This window comes from Ahaetulla prasina, chromosome 8 (genome assembly GCF_028640845.1).
Source record: "Ahaetulla prasina isolate Xishuangbanna chromosome 8, ASM2864084v1, whole genome shotgun sequence".
NCBI lineage: Eukaryota > Metazoa > Chordata > Lepidosauria > Squamata > Colubridae > Ahaetulla > Ahaetulla prasina.
The window spans coordinates 1,884,192-1,904,164 of record NC_080546.1 but is presented as its reverse complement, the minus strand read 5'-3'; the positions used below and the strand labels follow the sequence as shown (position 1 = coordinate 1,904,164).

The following is a 19,973-nucleotide window of genomic DNA, read 5'->3' as shown; positions in this document are numbered from 1 at the left end:
TTTGTAAATATACAAATAGAATGAGACTGTTGCCTTATACACTGTAAGCTGCCCTGAGTCTTCGGAGAAGGGCGGGGTATAAATGTAAACAAAACAAAAAAAAAGAAATAACATTTCCCCCACTTTTATGTAAAACAAAAGAATCCTGAAAACTGGGAAGAAGAACAAAGAACCCATTCCAGTATAGGTAGTCCTCGGCTTATGATCACAATCCGGCCTAAAATTTCCTTTGCTAAGTGAGACGGCCGTTAAGTGAATGTTGCCCCATTTTTTTCTTGTCCAGTTGTTAAGTGAATCCCTGCGGTTGTTCACTTAGTAACATCGCCGATAAGTGAATCTGGCTTCCCCATTGACTTGGCTGGTCAGAAGGTCGCCAAAGGGAATCACGTGACCCCGGGAACACTGCGACCGTCATCAATACGAGCCAGTTTCCGAGCAAATTTTGATCATGGGACCATGGGGATGCTGCACGGCTTTAAACATGAAAAATGGTCATGAGTCACATTTTTCAGCCCTGTTGTGCCTTCAAACTGTCACTAAATCAGCTGTTGTTAAGTCGAGGACTACCTGAAATCTTTCAATCTTTTCGGTATGGTAAGGAAACTGCAGCTCTGGCTGACGCTGGCAAGAAGCCTTATTGAACGGTGGCACCAAAAGAGCCCACAAAACGGTCTGCCTCCAATTGTTGGAGAGAGACTATGCCGGTCAGGAGCAAGAGTCAAGTGAGGAATCAGTGTGGAATCACTACATAGACACAAACGGCAAGGCCCAAGCCTCCTAGAATGCTGTAGAACCTTATCTAGTGTCAGCAGACTGAGAAGATGCCTGAGAAATAGGCAATAAACAATTACTACTACTACTACTACAGTTGTGTCAACAGCACCAAAGCACTTCCGGGTTGACATCACTGTTGCTCAAGGGATGTTGAGTTGGGGGCTCTTTTCATGTACCCATTAAGTTGCCCACTGAAATGGTACCCCTCTATCTACTCACGGTCAGCAGCTTTTGAACTGCTGGGTTGGCAGGAGCTGGAGTACGTGACAGGAACTCACCCTGTACCACGGTAGCAACTGGGTCTCAAATACGAGCCCCACCGCTTGGCAGCCCAGCGTCCTAACCTCGTGAGCCACCGCATTCCTCCAACAGAACAACCAAGTGGCTAGTCTGAACTCTTCACGTGTGGGTTTGCTTGTTCACGCCTGACATAGATTTAGTGATCAGCTGCAGGATCGTCAGCTGGGGGGGGGGCTGGGGGAGTCCGTGGCTCGCAGACTCACTGTACTGTTAATCTGGATCCATCTGACCATTGCCAGGTGCCTTCGTCATTTTCAGCATTCAGACCAATCCAGACAGACTCGTTGAACTGCGAAGTGATGAACTTCTGCCCAAAAAAGGAGAGAAGGAGCCAACGTCACAGGGTGGGAATGCCGCGTTTGACAAAATGCCTACAATTAACAATAAACAGCTGAGGCTCCCTTGCCAAAGAAAGCCGTTCCGTGGCTATGAAAAATGGACTCTTTACGGCATGCAGGTAAGGCACATTTTCCATTCAAATGTTGACGGTAAGGACTCCGTAGCTTTCCCCCCCCCAACCCCTTATTTCTCGGCCCAAGGGAGCGGTTGCCTTCAAGCCTTGGGGATACCTTTGGACAGGAGCTTTGAGTTTAATTGACTCCCTGCCGTCTAGCAGTAAACATATAAAAGGGTAAGAAGCATTCAGCAAGTCCTTTATGGGTGGCATCGGTACACCCTGAATATTAATGAGAAGGAATCTGTTTTTGTATACCCAGCAGGAGAAAGCTGGATCTTTTGAAATCTATTGTCGTGTCCCACTCCTCCTCTGACGGCCGGGTCGGGGAAGTCCATATCAAGCGTGGCTGCAAAGCCTCTGCAGCTTTGCCAAAGTTCTGTCAGAGTTCTCAGGGCAGACAGGAGACCAGGATGTGACTTCAGCAATCCAAGTTAGACTTTGCCTGACTCAGAGAATGCCAGAAAGCAGATCCTTTATATAGGCCATGGGGTGTGGCTCCATGACTCAGCACTTATCCAGGCCTGCCCCTCCCTTCCTTTTGCTGACGTCGCCTCTCTATTCTCCGGAAGCGAGGATCTCTCCAGCCTCCAGTTGTTGGTAATATTAGCTCATGACTGGCTTCACATTCTTCAGGCTCACATGCTGTGGGGGAGGGGTTTAGTTGCTCCATTTGTCTGGGCATGGTGCCAGGACTGGGGGCTGGAGGCACGTCAGGCCATTCGTCTTGCTCGGCCTGTCTGGGCATGGTGCCAGGGCTGGGGGCTGGAGGCACGCCAGGACATTCTTCAGCACTATCAGCGTCTGGCAGGAGATAAGAGGGGCCCGGCTGCGGCGGGGGGAGCGAGTGAGGCACAACATCTATCTATTGAATCTATCTATCTATCTATCTCTTTCTTTCTCTGTGTCTTTTTCTCTCTCCTTCTCTGCGAAAAACATTAGTTTTTATAGTTCAAAACATTCTCATCCTGGGCACCCTTTTTTTTTGAACTATTACCATCTGGCAGACGGTACAGGTCAATAAAAACAAGGTCAAATAGGCTGAAAAGCAGCTTCTATCCCAGGGTAATAACCATATTGAATTCTACAGTACAGCGCAATATCAGGTTTTCAATTTCAATTATATAGAATGTAAAGGATGTATCTTTGTGTTTTAATTTTTATACTTACAATGTACACTGAAGACGGCATTTAATTTCGTTGTACCACGTGCAATGACAATAAAGTAAACTATAAGCTATTAAGAGATGGAGGTCAAGAATGAGAGAACACAGTCCTCATTTAGCGTTCGCAATTGGCACCAGCAACTCAATCACTTAGCAGAGAGGTTACTAAGTAGGAAACCCCATGACCGTGGTTGTACTTTTTGGCTTGAAACCGAAAAGAGTATAAAATGATAAATTAACAACAGTAATTAAATTTTAAAAAGGGATGATTAAAGTAAATAATTATATTGAAATATGGGGGGATTTTATAAAATCAGTGTTGGTGGAAGGCAAAGGGAATAAACCTACTCAAGAATATATGTTTGTTTTGCAGGGGATAAGGGCACAATTGGAATATATTGTATATCTTTTAGCTGTTATAGAAAAAGAAATATAAGTTATAAAAATGATCTCGGGGAGGGTGCACTGTAATATTTGGTGGTTTTTTTTCTCTTTTTTTATATATGTTTGTATTATTTATATACAAAAAAAAATATTCAAAAAAAGAGAAAGAAACCGAAAAGAGTAATCAGTTTCACATCTTTGGCTTATGTTCACCTCTTAGTCATTCTCTGGCCTTTTGAAATGCTCACTATAGTTCTGGATCATTAACAAGAAGGGAATTAATGTTTGTAGATCCATTCACTGGAGAGAAAGGGATCAGAAGAGAGTAAGCAGGCGTACAATGGGAATATTGTACACATTGAAAGTAATTTGCTAGTGCTGGCCACGGTGAATATGCTAGGTTGCTTACTGGGTGCCCGCTTACTCTTTTCTAATCTCTTCATCTTTAATCTCTGCACTTTGTGGGAGAAGGGCAATGGAAGGGAAAATGGGTGACACACGGAACCATGCAGACTGACTGTAATGGTGATCACATGACTGAAGGGAAGCTACAATTGTTGTGAACGGTTGTATAGTGGTTGTAAAATTAATTCTTCAGCCCTGTCATCTCTTCGAACAGTTGCTGAAGACAGATTGTTACTGAATCTGACTACTTGTATATATTGAATATCGCCGCAGATAGAAAGAAAGGGAAAGGGCATTTCTGGAAAGCAATTGTCCCTTTTTTGAACTATTACCATCTGGCAGACGGTACAGGTCAATAAAAACAAGGTCAAATAGGCTGAAAAGCAGCTTCTATCCCAGGGTAATAACCATATTGAATTCTACAGTACAGCGCAATATCAGGTTTTCAATTTCAATTATATAGAATGTAAAGGATGTATCTTTGTGTTTTAATTTTTATACTTACAATGTACACTGAAGACGGCATTTAATTTCGTTGTACCACGTGCAATGACAATAAAGTAAACTATAAGCTATTAAGAGATGGAGGTCAAGAATGAGAGAACACAGTCCTCATTTAGCGTTCGCAATTGGCACCAGCAACTCAATCACTTAGCAGAGAGGTTACTAAGTAGGAAACCCCATGACCGTGGTTGTACTTTTTGGCTTGAAACCGAAAAGAGTATAAAATGATAAATTAACAACAGTAATTAAATTTTAAAAAGGGATGATTAAAGTAAATAATTATATTGAAATATGGGGGGATTTTATAAAATCAGTGTTGGTGGAAGGCAAAGGGAATAAACCTACTCAAGAATATATGTTTGTTTTGCAGGGGATAAGGGCACAATTGGAATATATTGTATATCTTTTAGCTGTTATAGAAAAAGAAATATAAGTTATAAAAATGATCTCGGGGAGGGTGCACTGTAATATTTGGTGGTTTTTTTTCTCTTTTTATATATGTTTGTATTATTTATATACAAAAAAAAATATTCAAAAAAAGAGAAAGAAACCGAAAAGAGTAATCAGTTTCACATCTTTGGCTTATGTTCACCTCTTAGTCATTCTCTGGCCTTTTGAAATGCTCACTATAGTTCTGGATCATTAACAAGAAGGGAATTAATGTTTGTAGATCCATTCACTGGAGAGAAAGGGATCAGAAGAGAGTAAGCAGGCGTACAATGGGAATATTGTACACATTGAAAGTAATTTGCTAGTGCTGGCCACGGTGAATATGCTAGGTTGCTTACTGGGTGCCCGCTTACTCTTTTCTAATCTCTTCATCTTTAATCTCTGCACTTTGTGGGAGAAGGGCAATGGAAGGGAAAATGGGTGACACACGGAACCATGCAGACTGACTGTAATGGTGATCACATGACTGAAGGGAAGCTACAATTGTTGTGAACGGTTGTATAGTGGTTGTAAAATTAATTCTTCAGCCCTGTCATCTCTTCGAACAGTTGCTGAAGACAGATTGTTACTGAATCTGACTACTTGTATATATTGAATATCGCCGCAGATAGAAAGAAAGGGAAAGGGCATTTCTGGAAAGCAATTGTCCCTTTTTTTGATCTTCTAGTAGGCACATCATATATATTAAGCCTTGACTATTTCAATTCAGAAGCTGGCTGAGGAATTCTGGGAGTTGAAGTCCACAAGTCTTAAAGTGGCCAAGGTTGGAGAGCCCTGCTCTAGGTCAACCCTTTAGACAGGTTATGACCTGCCTCCCCATCATCCTTTCCTCCACAAAAGGAAAACCCACCGCTAAAGGTAGGTAGCCTGTTCTGATGTGACTGACATCGAGCCTGACCATACTTCTCCAGAGATAGGAAAGGCTGAATTAGTCCTCGCAAAATGTTTGCCCGGAGACACAGAAGAGCCGACAGGAATGCAAAAAAACCCTGAGGTTTTTGAGTACATATGAAGCAGCTGCTTAAGAAACTCTAGAAGTCGGTCAGTAAAGGGAAAAAAACGAGTGAAACCTGCTCTTTGTCATTTAAGATGGAGACCAGGTGGGAATCTCTGGAGAGGCAGAAGTTCTGAGCGTCGTACCAGGTCTTCCTACCGATCGAGATGTAGTAGAGGTTCTTCTCGAAAAGCGTCCAGTGAGTGGAGGACTTCACCGTGCCTTTCTTATAGATGGATTCTAAGGAAAAGCAGAGGTGGGAACACCTGGCTGACATCCACAGCTCACAATCGGTGTGTGATTCAGCAGAGGGGAGGGGGGAGGGGAGGGGAGGGGATGTCTGTCTATCTGTCAGTTGTTGTTCTTCTTTTATCTCATTGATGCAGGCCACCCAGAATCCATTTTGGTAGGTGGCCTATATAAATTAGATAGATAAATAGATAGAAATAGAAATAATAGAAATAGACATAGGAAACAGGAAACAAGAAGTAGAAACAGAAAGGTAGACAGAAATAGATTAGATAGGTAGATAGATGATAGATAGATAGATAGATAGATAGATAGATAGATAGATAGATAGATAGATAGATAGATAGATAGATAGATAGACACAGAAGATAGATAGATAGATAGATAGATAGATAGATAGATAGATAGATAGATAGATAGATAGATAGATAGATAGATAGATAGATAGATAGATAGATAGATAGATAGACAGACAGACACAGAAGATAGATAAATAGATAGATAGATAGATAGATAGATAGATAGATAGATAGATAGATAGATAGATAGATAGATAGACACAGAAGATAGATAAATATACACAGAAGATAGATAGATAGATAGATAGATAGATAGATAGATAGATAGATAGATAGATAGACACAGAAGATAGTTAAATATATACAGAAGATAGATATACACAGAAGATAGATAGATAGATAGATAGATAGATAGATAGATAGATAGATAGATAGATAGATAGATATAGATAGATAGACACAGAAGATAGATAGATAGATAGATAGATAGATAGATAGATAGATAGATAGATAGATAGATAGATATACACAGAAGATAGATATACACAGAAGATAGATAGATAGATAGATAGATAGATAGATAGATAGATAGATAGATAGATAGATAGATATACACAGAAGATAGATAGACACAGAAGATAGATAGATAGATATACACAAAAGATAGATAGATAGATAGATAGATAGATAGATAGATAGATAGATAGATAGATAGATAGATAGATAGATAGATAGATAGATAGATAGATAGATAGATAGATAGACAGACAGACAGACAGACAGACAGACAGACAGACAGACAGACAGACAGACAGACAGATAGATGAGAGAGAGAGGTAGACATACAGACACACAGACATGAAATGATAGGTAATAGACAGACGATATACAGTAGATAGATAGACAGATGAACGAACACAGAAAGAGATTATATAGAGAGACAGAGAGAGATACACAGAGAGAGAGACCATAGATGATGAGAGAGAGAGAGAGAGAGAGAGAGAGAGACCATAGATGGTACACTGAGAGTGGGGGGGTGAGGAGAGAGATGGGGTATTTGACTTCCCTGAAGCAGGGTCCTTGGCTTGATAAGATACATCCCCATTCTATCCTCCCTCCCCCCTCCCCCCTCCCCTCCCCCCCCCACCATCAAGGAAGGCTTGTATCTTTGAGCATAACCCCAAACCCCTGGGTGGGCTTTTTTCTACCGGCTGTGCTCAGAGTTCCAGCATGAGCCCCTGGGCACGCAAAAGCCGTCGTATCTCTGGAAGTCAGAAGGGGAACAAGATGGAGGGAGATTGGTGGAGGCTGCAGAATGGGCAGGGGGGGGGAGCGGGGGGGGGCCAAGGCTTTCTCTTCTGATGCCGCATTCACTCAAGGGGCTGAGCAGGAGCACAAACCTTTGCAGCCGGAGTCATCAAAAGTCAAGAGGGGTGAGGTGGTGACGGCATTCCAGGTAGGAATGGGGCTACTTACGGTACTTGTTCTTCTTATCTTGGTAAGCCTTTTCCGATTCTTCCTGGTAGTTTGGCAGCTGAATCACTTCTTCGGCAGTTGACAGATCTGAAAGAGACCCAGACTCTGGAAGCATCTGCAGGTTGCAAATAGTCAGGCAACTCCACCGCCCGACAAATAGGAGGACAGGAGAATGAGACAGGCAGGCAGACAGACACCAATAAATAGATAGACAGACAGACAGACAGACAGACGGATGGATGATAGAGAGACAGACAGACAGACAGATAGCTAGATACCGGTAGATAACCCTTAGTAAGTCTGCACTACTAATAATCTTCTCATCATTCCCATCACCCATCTCCTTCCACTTATGACTGGAAGTCCACAAGTCTTAAAGTTGCCAAGGTTAGAGAGCCCTGCTTTGGCGAACATGTTGTTCCCCTCTTCTCTGCGGCAGCCCCTCAAATACTGGAAGACTGTTGTTATGTCATCCCTAGTCCTTTTTTCCGGACTACCGTGCCCAGTTCCTGCAACCGTTCTAGCCTCCAGTCCCCTCATCCTCTTTGTTGCTCTTCTCTACATTCTTTCCCAGAGTCTTCACATCTTTTTTACATCGTGGCGACCAAAACTGGATGCCGTATTCCAAGCGTGGCCTTACCAAGGCCTTATAAAGCGGTACTAACCCTTCACACGATCCTGATTCCATCCCTCTGTTAATGCAGCCAAGGACTGTGTTGGCTTTTTGGGCAGCTGCCACACACGGCTGGCTCACATTTAAGGGATCCGTCCCATCATCAGAGACGATGGCTGAGATTTTGGAAAGGAGAAGACGACTTGGGCAGAGCTCAGGATCCAAGCGCTTGGGTTGGCACGGTTGGGCCCACTGAATTCTCACCAAATTCTTCCTCCCTGGAATTCTTTTTCCCTTTTTCCAAACGTGGGACTGAGCCCAGCCCAAGGGGCCTGATTCTTCCGCCTCCACTTACCACTTATAGAACTGATGCCCGGTTTTCTTAAGGCATTGGCCAGGGTCCTCCTCAAGGTCTCCATGGGGGGTATGAAAGGACTGGGGGGCTGTTGAATCAGCTGAATATCTAAAACGGAGAAAGGGGTTATATATACACATCGATGGTAAAAGAGTTTGAGATGTTTACATCACTACATCAGAGCGGTGAACTATGGCCCTTTTAGGACCTGTGGACTTCAACGCCCAGAATTCCTGAGCCAGCCACACTGGAATGGTCACTAAATGAACGTCAGTTGAGGACTACCTGCATATGGGTGGTATTATTATTATTATTGTTGTTGTTGTTGTTGTTCTTTTATTCATTAAACATGAAACTCAGTCAACTGAACATTTAAAAATGTATCACAAATATCATTGACTGGTTGACTGAGTTTCATGTTTAATGAATAAAAGAGAACCATCATCATCGTCCAAAAAGTCATGGGAACATAAAGTGGAAGAACTTCTAGGGCTTTCGAATACAACAACAACAACAACAACAACAACAACAACAACAATAATAATAATAATAATAATTATTATTATTATTATTACTGCAATGCTCTCTACATGGGGCTCCCCTTGAAGGGCATCCGGAGGCTACAGTTAGTCCAGAATGCGGCTGCGCGGGTGATAGATGGAGCCCCTCGTGGCTCCCGTATAACACCCATCCTGCGCAGGCTGCACTGGCTACCTGTGGCTTTCCGGGTGCGCTTCAAGGTTTTGGTGACCACCTTTAAAGCGCTCCATGGCATTGGGCCGGGCTACTTACGGGACCGCCTACTGCTACCGAATATCTCTCACCGACCCGTGCGCTCTCACAGAGAGGGTCTCCTCAGGGTGCCGTCGGCGCGGCAATGTCGTCTGGCGACACCCAGGGGAAGGGCCTTCTCTGTGGGGCCCCACCTCTGGAATGAACTACCCCGGACTTCGTCAGCTTTGGACCTCCGGACCTTCCGCCGGGCTTAAAACGTATTTATTTAATTGTGCAGGGCTGAGCTAGATTTTAAATTATTGGTTTTAAATTGGGTTTTATTTGATATTTTAATTCTAAATTTACGGGCTTGTTAGAATCAGTTTTTTAATTGTTTTATATTGTATTTATATGTCTTTTAAATGCCTGTACACCGCCCTGAGTCCTTCGGGAGATAGGGCGGTATATAAATTTGAATAAATAAATAAATAAATAAATAAATAATAATAATAATAATAATTTAATTTCTATACCGGCCTTCTCCCGAAGGACTCAGGGCGGTTTACAGCCAACTAAAACAACGGTAAATAAATACAATATACAATTAAAAACAATTTTTTAAAAATTTGTCACTTGGGAACACAACACGCCAGATATCACAGTTGTCGAAAACTGAAAACATACAATTTACTGACATCGCGGTACCAGGAGAAAAAGAAAAAAAACTGGAAAAAACCACGAAGTATCGCAACCTGGCCATCGAAACTACGCGATTATGGATGAAACATGTCACAGTGATGCCCACTGTCATCGGGGCACTTGGTACCATGTCCAAGAATTTTATAAGATACATCAACAAATTGCAGCTTCCTGCAATAACATCAGCGGAACTGCAAAAAACTGCGGTACTTGGAGCATCGTACACCTTAAGAAGGTACTTGGTTGATACCTAGGACGCTGGCAGCAACCCCTATCAACCATCAGCACCAGTCAATGGTATTTGTGATGCACTTTTGAATGTTCAGTCGACTGAGTTTCATGTTTAACGAATAAAGTAAATAATAATAATAATAATAATAATAATAATAATAATAATAATAATAATAATAATAATAATAATAATACCATATACAAATTATTGGATTGGTAAATAGAATAATAGAATGTAAATATAAGTATGTATAGGATTGAGTAAAAAAAGAACAGAGAATATATACCATTGCCGATATGACGAGCTGTAAAACATGTAATGCTATGTTCATGATGAACCAATTGTTTTCTTTTATGTACACTGAGAGCATATGCACCAAGACAAATTCCTTGTGTGTCCAATCACACTTGGCCAATAAAATTCTATTCTATTCTATTCTATTCTAAAAAATTCTATTCTATTCTATGATGTGTTTTTTTAATGTGTTTTTGTTTTTGGGGGGGTTGTTTGCTGTGTTTTTTCTTCATTTTGTTTTTAAGGGTGAAAAGCTCAATAAAAATTATTTTAATAATAATAATAATAATAATAATAATAATAATAATAATAATAATAATAATAATAATACCACCATATACAGGTAGTCCTCAATTTATAATACTTCATTTAGTTAATATTATTTATTGCTATTGTTATCTCTTTTATTTATTTATTTTTTTTAATTGAAAAAGTTTTACAACAACAATTAAATTTTTCCCCTTCCCTCCCCCCTCCCCCTCCTTCCCCCCCCCCCCCCGACTTCCCGGAGCAAACACAAGGTATAGTTCAATAAACAAACAGTCATACATTAAATTTTTAAAATCTAACACAATTATAATCCTTCTCTCTCACATAACCTGACTTCTTCCATTAAAATCAAAAACAACGTCCTTCATTCAAAGGCAATCTGAAATTTCTTAATCTGATATCTATTTTGAATATAATCAATCCAATTCTTCCATTCTTTTAAATATTTTTCTTGCGTATTGTCTTTCAAGAAGGCTGAGATTTTAGCCATCTCAGCCAAATTGGAAACTTTCAATATCCATTCTTCTATTTTATTCATTATTCATCAACTCTTTTATTCATTAAACATGAAACTCAGTCTGATCCACTGAACATCTGATCCACTTTTGTGACCATCTGCCAAACAAAGTCAAGAGGGGAGGCTGGATTCAGGTAACAACGGCGGCAAGAAAGGTCATTCAGTGGGGCGACATTCACTTAACCAATGTCTCACTTAGCAAGGGGGATCTGGGGCTCAATTGGGGTTGCAAGTGGAGGACCACGTCGATCGCGGGCTTTTGATTCAACCAGGTAGTCCTCAACTTACAATAACAATTGAGCTCAACGTTTCAAGCTGCTAAGCAAGACATTGGGTAAGTGAGTTTTGCCCCGTGTTACAATTTATCCTGCCTCACTTGTTAACACGGTCGTTAAGTGAATCTGACTTCCCCGTTGCTTGTCAGGTCACAAAAAGGGGACTGCATGACCCCCAACCCCCCCCCCCGGGGACACTGCGACTGATATAAATATGAGCCCGTTTCCAGCAGTCTGAATTTGGAACCCATGGCTACGGGGATGCTGCCACGGTTGTGTGAAAAATGCTCACACGTCTCTTTTTTTCAGTGATGTAAGTTTGAACGGTCACTAAATGAAACGGCTGTAAGTCGAGGATTCCCCGACGGGAACTTACAGTAAACCGTCGATGCGATAAAGGAGATAAAACAGAAGATCCCAAAGAGTCGAATCACTCGCCATTTGACCTCTGGAGGAATCGCTTTAAATTTAGGCAATACGATGACTTCTTCTGGTTGGGCCGGAGGTGGAGGGGGCGGAGGGGGCTTTTTGGGGGCCATGGCTGGGGAGGAAAGGAGAAGAGACAGTCACAAAGGGTCACACCGAGCAAGAGACAATCCCTCACCCGCCCTCTGGGGCTCCGTCACCCAGTCAGTTGCCCCTCACCTCAGGCCTTCCAGCGTCCTGGGCAGGTAGGATGCTGGCCCACGCAGGGGGCAGCAGGGCAGGAAAGAGGAAGGGGCTGAGCTCCCCCCCCCCCCCCCGGCCGTTTCTCTCCTGCTGCAGCACCAGCCATGGCAGCCTCTGATGCACAAGGCAGAAGGAAGCAGCCCCTGGAGGAGACCAAGGACCAAGGACCCAGCCTCCCAATCCTCCTACGGGCCCCTTGGGGGTCTTCTAGTCCAGCCCCCTGCTCAAGCAAGAGGAGACCCTGTGCCATTTCGGACAGGTGGCTGTCCAGGCTTTTCTTGAAAACCTCCCGTGATGGAGCACCTACAACTTCTGGAGGGAAGCTGTTAATTGTTCTCACTGTTAGGAAGTTTCTCTGCAAGGAAATGTTTGTATATTTCTTGGTAATTTTGTATATGCCTATGTACTGCGTTGTTATTATGGGAGGGAGGGAGGAAAGAAAGAGAGAGAGAGAGAGAGAAGAAAGGGAGGGAGGGAGGGAGGGAAGGAGGGAGGGAGGGAGGAGAGGGAGAGAGGAAGGAAAAGAAAGAAAGAGAGAGAGAGGGAGGGAGGGAGGAAAAGAAGGAAGGAAGGAAGGAAGGAAAGAAAGAAAGAAAGAAAGAAAGAGAAAGAGGAATGGAGGGAGGGAGGAGGAAAGGAAGGAAGGAAGGAAGGAGAGGGAGAGAGGAAGGAAGGAAAAGAGGGAGAGAGGGAAGGAAGAAAGGAAGGAAATGGAGGGAGGGAGGGAGAGAGGGAAGGACAGAGGGAAGAAGGAAGGAAGGAAGGAAGGAAGGAAGGAAGGAAGGAAGGAAGGAAGGAAGGAAGGAAGGAAAAAGGGAGAGAGGAAGGGGAAGGAAGGAAGGAAGGAAGGGAAGGAGGGAGGGAAGAAAGGAAGGAAGGAAGGAGAGGGAGAGAGGAAGGGGAAGGAAGGAAGGAAGGAAGGAAGGAAGGAAGGAAGGAAGGGAAGGAGGGAGGGAAGAAAGGAAGGAAGGAAGGAGAGGGAGAGAGGAAGGGGAAGGAAGGAAGAAGAAGAGGAGAGAGGAAGGAGAAGGAAGGAAGGAAGGAAGGAAGGAAGGAAGGAAGGAAGGAAGGAAGGAAGGAAGGAAGGAAGGAAAGAAAGAAAGAAAGAAAGAGAAAGAAAGAGGAAGGGAGGGAGGAAAGGAAGGAAGGAAGGAAGAAGAGGGAGAGAGGAAGGGGAAGGAAGGAAGGAAAGGAGGAAAGGAAGGAAGGAAGGAAGGAAGAAAGGAAGAAGAGGGAGAGAGGAAGGGAAAGGAAGGAAGGAAGGAAGAAGAGGGAGAGAGGAAGGGGAAGGAAGGAAGGAAGGAAGGAAGGAAGGAAGGAAGGAAGGAAGGAAGGAAGGAAGGAAGGAAGGAAGGAAGGAAGGAAGGAAGGAAGGATCAGCCCTCTGGAGTCAAAAAATTAAGATGACAAATCACCATGAAATCAAAGTCCGCCCTTTGTATGTACACATCAGAGAACCAAGTGGGGATTTGCTCAGGCAGGGTGTTGGGCTACCCTCTTGACCCTGTTATGGACATCCCTGTTATGGGTCTCCCTCCTCCTCAGGAGGTGGTAGGAAATGTCTCCAGAACAATTCAAGGACATCGGCTTTCACATCTCATCAAGTCTAAACACCCGGAGGGAACCATTTTTCCATGCTCTGAAAACCACTGAAAGTATCTCCCCGCCTTCAACCATTCTCACCACACAGGAAGAGGTGGCCCATCGGATGTGGCCAAGGCCCAACAGGGCAGCCCCAGAACCTGATGGAGAAGACCTAGAGCAGCACAGAGAGGAGATACCAGTCATTCTGTCTCCATTCTGTCTTCAAACGAAATGAGAAGGTTGTGGGACAGGAGCTCCCTGGTCCTGCTGGCTGCCCCGAGGCAAAGCCAGACAGGAACGTTGGTCGTGGAGGCCACGAGGTCATCTCAACAGACCTTGACCAGACAAATCCAGACGGCTTGTGGGACATCAGGTCAAGACACCCAGACTGGAGACACCAGAAGCAACCCAGACTGAAGTCAAAAGTTTGCTACCATATCTCATCTTTCTTGGGGCTTAGACTGGAAAGCTGCTTTTTAAGGATGAGGTCCTTCAAAACACAACATCAAAAACCCTTGGGAATAAGATTAACCACAAGAAGTTGTGGGCGCTTCATCACTGGGAGGTTTTTAAGAAGAGACTGGACAGCCACCGGTCTGAAAATAGGGTAGATTCTCCTGCTTGAGCAGGAGACTAGAAGACCTCCAAGGTCCCTTCCAGCTCTATTCTATCCTAATGTAAGACATAATTTAAAGAAAAACATGCCACCCAAAGTTGTACCTGCTACTTATGATTTCTGTTATAAGTCCAACACTATTGTTCACTTATGTTTACTGTCTTCTTCTCCTGCGTTGCTGAATCTTGAGCAAGTTTTTATTGGAGATTTTCATTGCTCTCCCCTGCTTTTTCCACCTGTTTGGTCTTCTTGATAATCTTAACTGGGGACATCCAGCAGCCCTGGGAGTCAGGCCGCTTGCTGATTGGCTGCTGGGGGCCCTCAGCAAAGCATTCACAATCCCCAGCACACCTGCAGGTGAAGGGAAGGTGAGATTGTGACATCATGGGATGGGAGGAGGACGACACAGACAGGGCCTTGCAAGCAACTTTGGTTACAAGATGATAGAGATAGATAGATAGATAGATAGATAGATAGATAGATAGATAGATAGATAGATAGAGTTGGACAGACAGACAAAAGATGTTGAGACTCTAGAAAAGAGTGCAGAGAAGAGCAACAAAGATGATTAGGGAGCTGGAGGCCAAAACATATGATTAATGGTTGCAGGAACTGGGCCTGGATAATCTAGTGAAGAGAAAGACCAGGGGGGATCTCATAGCTGTCTTCTACTATTGGGCAGTAGTACTAGGCTGTAGTACTACATTGTATGTCGTGTCCCACTCCTCCTCTGACGGCCGGGTCGGGGAAGTCCGTATCAAGCGTGGCTGCAAAGCCTCTGCAGCTTTGCCAAAGTTCTGTCAGAGTTCTCAGGGCAGGCAGGAGACCAGGATGTGACTTCAGCAATCCAAATTAGACTTTGCCTGACTCAAAGAATGCCAGAAAGCAGATCCTTTATATAGGCCATGGGGTGTGGCTCCATGACTCAGCACTTATCCAGGCCTGCCCCTCCCTTCCTTCTGCTGACGTCGCCTCTCCATTCTCCGGAAGCGTGGATCCCTCCACCCTCCAGCTGCTGGTAATTCCAGCTCGTGACTGGCTTCATATTCCTCAGGCTCACATGCTGTGGGGGAGGGGTTTAGTTGCTCAGTTTGTCCGGGCATGGTGCCAGGATTGGGGGCTGGAGGCATGCCAGGACATTCTTCAGCACTATCAGTGTCTGGCAGGAGATGAGAGGGGCCTGGCTGCGGAGAGGGGGGCGAGCGAGGCACAACACTGTAGTAGTACTACTCTACTACGCTGGCTTGGGCATGTCATGAGAATGGCTGATGGTCGGATTCCGAAAGATCTCTTATATGGAGAATTAGTGGAGGGAAAGCGCCTCAGAGGGAGACCACAGCTGCGATATAAGGAGATCTGCAAGAGGGACCTCAAGGCCCTGGGAATGGACATTAGCAACTGGGAAACCTTGACCGCCGATCGTTCAGCTTGGAGGCTAAAGACGCAGCATGGCCTCCTCCAATTCGAAGAGACATTTGTTCGGCAGGCTGAGGCAAAGAGGCAGTCCCGGAACCAGCGAAATCTGTGGGCTGGGCAGGGGACAGAATGCACCTGCCCTCCGTGTGGACGGGATCGCCACTCTCAAATTGGCCTTTTTAGCCACACGAGATGCTGTTTCCAGAGCACGATACCAGAGTCTTTTGAGACTGAAGGATGCCAATGCAAATGCTTCTACTATTGGAGGAGCTGCGGCAGAGAAGAGTGGGGGGGTGGTCAACCTCTTCTCCAAAGCACCAGAGGGCAGGACAAGATGCAATGGATGGAAACTACTCAAGGAGAGAAGCAACCTGGACCTAAAGAGAAACTTTCTGACAGTGGGAACAATTAACCAGTGGAACAGCTTGCCACTAGAAGTTGTAGGTGCTCCAACACTGGAGGTTTTTTAAAGAACAGATTGAACAGCCATTTGTCTGGAATGGTATAGGGCAGGGGTCTCCAACCTTGGTCCCTTTAAGATTTGTGGACTTCAACTCCCAGAGTCCCTCAGCCAGCAAAGCTGGCTGAGGAACTCTGGGAGTTGAAGTCCACAAGTCTTAAAGGGACCAAGGTTGGAGACCCCTGGTATAGGGCCTCCTGCTTGACCTCCAAGGTGCCTTCCAATTTTGTTATTCTGTATCAGGACTAAGGGTGACATGATGGCAGTCTTCCAATACTTGAGGGGCTGCCACAAAGTAGAGGGGCTCCACCTGTTCTCCAAAGCCCCTGAAGGCAGGACAAGAATCAACGGGTAGAAACTAACCAAGGCAAGAAGCAACCTACAACAAAGGAGGAATTTGCTGACAGTGAGAACAACTAAGCAATGGAACAACTTGCCTCCAGAAATTGTGGATGCTCCATCACTGAAGGTCTTCAAGGAGAGATGGGATAGCCAATTGTCCAGAATGATATAGTCTCCTGCTTGAGCAAGGGGCTGGACTTGAAGATATCCAGGGTCCCTTCCAACTCTGTATGTCCCGGTGCCTGGAAGCCGTACGGGTCTGGATGGGGAGAAACAGACTCAAGCTCAATCCCTCCAAGACGGAGTGGCTGTGGATGCCGGATGACTGTTGGGGGCGAGTTAGTGGCCCCAAAGGAGGTGGTTCGTAACTTGGGCGTCCTCCTGGATGGCCGGCTGTCCTTTGATGAACATCTGGCGGCCGTCACCAGGAGGGCCTTTTACCAAGTTCGCTTGGTTCGCCAGTTGCGTCCCTTCCTTGACCGGGATGCCTTATGCACAGTCACTCACGCTCTGGTTACGTCTCAGCTGGATTATTGCAATGCTCTCTACATGGGGCTGCCCTTGAGGTGCACCCGGAGGCTGCAGTTAGTCCAGAATGCAGCTGCGCGAATGGTAATGGGAGCCGCTCGTGGCGCCCATGTAACACCACTGCTCCGTAGTCTGCACTGGCTTCCTGTAGTCTTTTGGGTGCGCTTCAAGATCCTGGTTACCACCTTTAAAGCGCTCCATGGCTTAGGACCCGGGTACTTACGAGACCGCCTGCTGTTACCTTATGCCTCCCATCGACCCGTACGCTCCCACAGAGAGGGCCTTCTCAGGGTGCCGTCCCCCAAACAATGTCGGCTGGCGGCCCCCAGGAGTAGGGCCTTCTCTGTGGCAGCACCGACGCTCTGGAACAAACTCCCCCCTGGCTTACGTCAAGTGCCTGATCTTCGGACCTTTCGTCATGAGCTAAAAACATTTTTATTCATTCAAGCAGGACTGGCATAAATAGTGGATTTTAAATTGGGGTTTTAGTAATATTTTAAATTTTTAAATCTTTTAAATTACCGGCCATTTAGTAATAGTTTATTTTAATTTCTTTTAATTGTATATATTCTGTATTTTATTCCGGCTGTACACCACCCTGAGTCCTTCGGGAGAAGGGCGGTATAAAAATTTAATAAAATAAAAATAAAATAAATGTAGGTCCTATTTCTTTAGAAAGTGTGTTGTGTTTTACCATATCACTGATTCACGGTGATCCTACGAAGTGTGTTTGGAGAGGAACGTTCTCAACTCATAAAGGGCAGGTGAACCTTTAACCCTGCACACTACGCATCCCTCCCAGCTTCTCCAACCTGCCCAGGTGCTCACACCATCCATGCGTGCTCTGAAAGATCCCACCCACATCTCCGCAACATCCTTCCGTCATCCAACAGGAACGTTTTTGATTGATGGGGTTGGTTGACCACAGTTGGTAGAAGAGCCATGGTGGCCCAATGGTGAGACTGCAGTATTGCAGGCTAACTCTGCATTCCACTGCCATTCCAGTTCGATCCTGACCGGCTCAAGATTGACTCATCCTTCCGAGGTCATGAGGACTCAAGATTGTTGGGGGCAAGAGGCTGACTCTGTAAACCGCTTAGAGAGCGCTATGAAGCGGTAGAGAAGCCGAAGTGCTCTTGCTATTACTGTTGACATTCTGGAGGTTAGTCTGACACAGCCCACTGCTCACATCACAGCTCTTAACTCACCTCGGCTGATCTCCAAATGCTAAGGTGGGACGGACCGGGTTAGGACCAGATGATGCAGCTTTGACCTGTGGAGACCCACATTTTGCTCCTCCAGAGAGAGGGACTCTGATGGACCCATCTTCTGGAATCAGGACCTCAACACCACTCTTGACCAAAATGAACATTTTACTACATTCTTGGGGGGGGTGAGGGGGAGGAAACTGATGAAAAACAGCAGGTGAAAATGCTGATCTCACTCAAACAGCCTGATTGAAAAACTTCCTGACATTTTACAAGCAGGTAAGGCAAATTTTACGCCTCGCCCACAATTTCTCAAGTATACTAAGGAAGAGGAAGCTCGGAGAACCGGCGAGTCCATCTTGGAAAGCCAGAAGCCCACCCGCCCACCCCCTCCTCCTCCTCCTCCTCCGGTGGCCTTTCATTTGCCAAGATGGACGCTCAGCTCTCTCTCCAGCCCCGTCACAAACTGGTCGTTCAGGAAGAGCAGCTGTCCGTGAGGCAGGAACTTCTCCAGGACGGCCTCCGTCCGGTCGGCCTTCAGGAGCACATCGCTCCCCGTGGACAGAAGCTTGAGGTTCTCCCGCAAAGCGTTGGCCAGGAGTCTCAGGGTGCCCTCCGCCAGCATCAGGTTTTCATCGGGGTCACAGACCAGAGCAAACGCCAAGCACTGGACCCCCAACCAGAGCACCGTTTTGTCCTCAGAGAAGGGGTCTCCTGCGGGGAGGCGGAAGACCCCGAACGGGGTCTCCTGAAGAGAAGCAGCTTCCTCGGGCAGCGGCTGGTGAAGGTGCTCGGAAGCACGCTTCCCCGAGAGGCTCAGCTGCATCCTGCACGCCCTTTCCACCTGTCTGTGGACACAGAGAAAGACAGAGATCACCCACTGTACGTGGGAGGGGGCTTCCCTCTTACAGTTGCTATTTCAGAAGGGAGGGGGAAGAAGAAGAGTTTGGAGGCAAGGACGTGAAAGCTTTCTTTGGCGGGTGGGAGGGGGGGCAATCTCTCACAGGAGACAGACGCCCACCGCCACTTTGGAGATGATGTGCCCTCCGAGGCTTGTCAAAATCTTGAGTAAAACCTTGCACAGTTTTCATACTAAGTGGTTCTGTTCCCAGCGGTTGGGAAGCCTTCATGTCCCCCCCCCAGGTGCCTGAGAAAGGGAGAGGAGGGAAAGGGAGGGAGGGGAGGGGAGAAGAAAGAAGGAAGGATGGGGAGAGGAAGGGAAGGAGGAGAGAGGATGGAGAGAGGAAGGAAGGAAAAACGAGAGGAAGGGAAAAACACAGAATGAAGGAGGAGGGAGGGAGGGAAAAATAGAGAAGGAAGGAAAGATGAAGGAAGGAGGGAGGGAGAAAAAATACAGAATGAAGGAGGAGGGGAAAATAGTGAAGGAAAGATGAGTGAGGAGGGAAAGTAAAGAATGGAGGGAGGGAGAAAAAATACAGAATAAAGGAGGAGGGAGGGAGGGAAAAATAGAGAAGGAAGGAAAGATGAAGGAAGGAGGGAGGGAGAAAAAATACAGAATGAAGGAGGAGGGGAAAATAGAGAAGGAAGGAAAGATGAAGGAGGGAGGAAGAAAAAATACAGAATGAAGGAGGAGGGAGGGAGGGAAAAATAGAGAAGGAAGGAAAGATGAAGGAAGGAGGGAGGGAGAAAAAATACAGAATGAAGGAGGAGGGGAAAATAGTGAAGGAAAGATGAGGGAGGGAGGGGACCCCCAGCCTCTTCCTCC

The 19,973-nt window shown here is 45.5% G+C and overlaps 2 protein-coding genes across 11 annotated transcripts in view; both read right to left on the bottom strand.

The window, feature by feature from the left end:
- The window catches only part of LOC131203485 (C-type lectin domain family 4 member F-like), a 33,429-nt gene extending 14,796 nt beyond the window's left edge, over positions 1-18,633 (bottom strand). For 7 of the 10 annotated variants that reach the window (XR_009156404.1, XR_009156405.1, XR_009156406.1 and 4 more), the window contains exons 1-7: positions 18,248-18,633; positions 16,607-16,770; positions 11,801-11,965; positions 8,424-8,531; positions 7,456-7,542; positions 5,508-5,671; positions 1,278-1,381 (exon numbers count right to left, since the gene is read on the bottom strand). Coding sequence is in view for 6 of the 10 variants with exons in the window: in XM_058193782.1 (XP_058049765.1) it covers positions 1,278-1,381; positions 5,508-5,671; positions 7,456-7,542; positions 8,424-8,531; positions 11,801-11,965; positions 16,607-16,770; positions 18,248-18,411 (956 nt within the window). In the remaining 4 variants the exon portion in view is untranslated. Of the gene's footprint in view, positions 1-1,277; positions 3,785-5,507; positions 5,672-7,455; positions 7,543-8,423; positions 8,532-11,800; positions 11,966-16,606; positions 16,771-18,247 lie in introns of those variants that run through there. The other 3 variants (XM_058193787.1, XM_058193786.1, XM_058193789.1) reach the window with 3 other exon arrangements.
- A 6-nt stretch (positions 18,634-18,639) lies between these two features.
- Positions 18,640-19,973, bottom strand: part of CDC25B (cell division cycle 25B) — a 32,896-nt gene continuing 31,562 nt past the window's right edge. Inside the window, exon 15 of the mRNA XM_058193780.1 lies at positions 18,640-19,095. Coding sequence (XP_058049763.1) covers positions 18,666-19,095 — 430 coding nt within the window. The 3' untranslated portion in view covers positions 18,640-18,665. The remainder of the gene's footprint in view (positions 19,096-19,973) is intronic.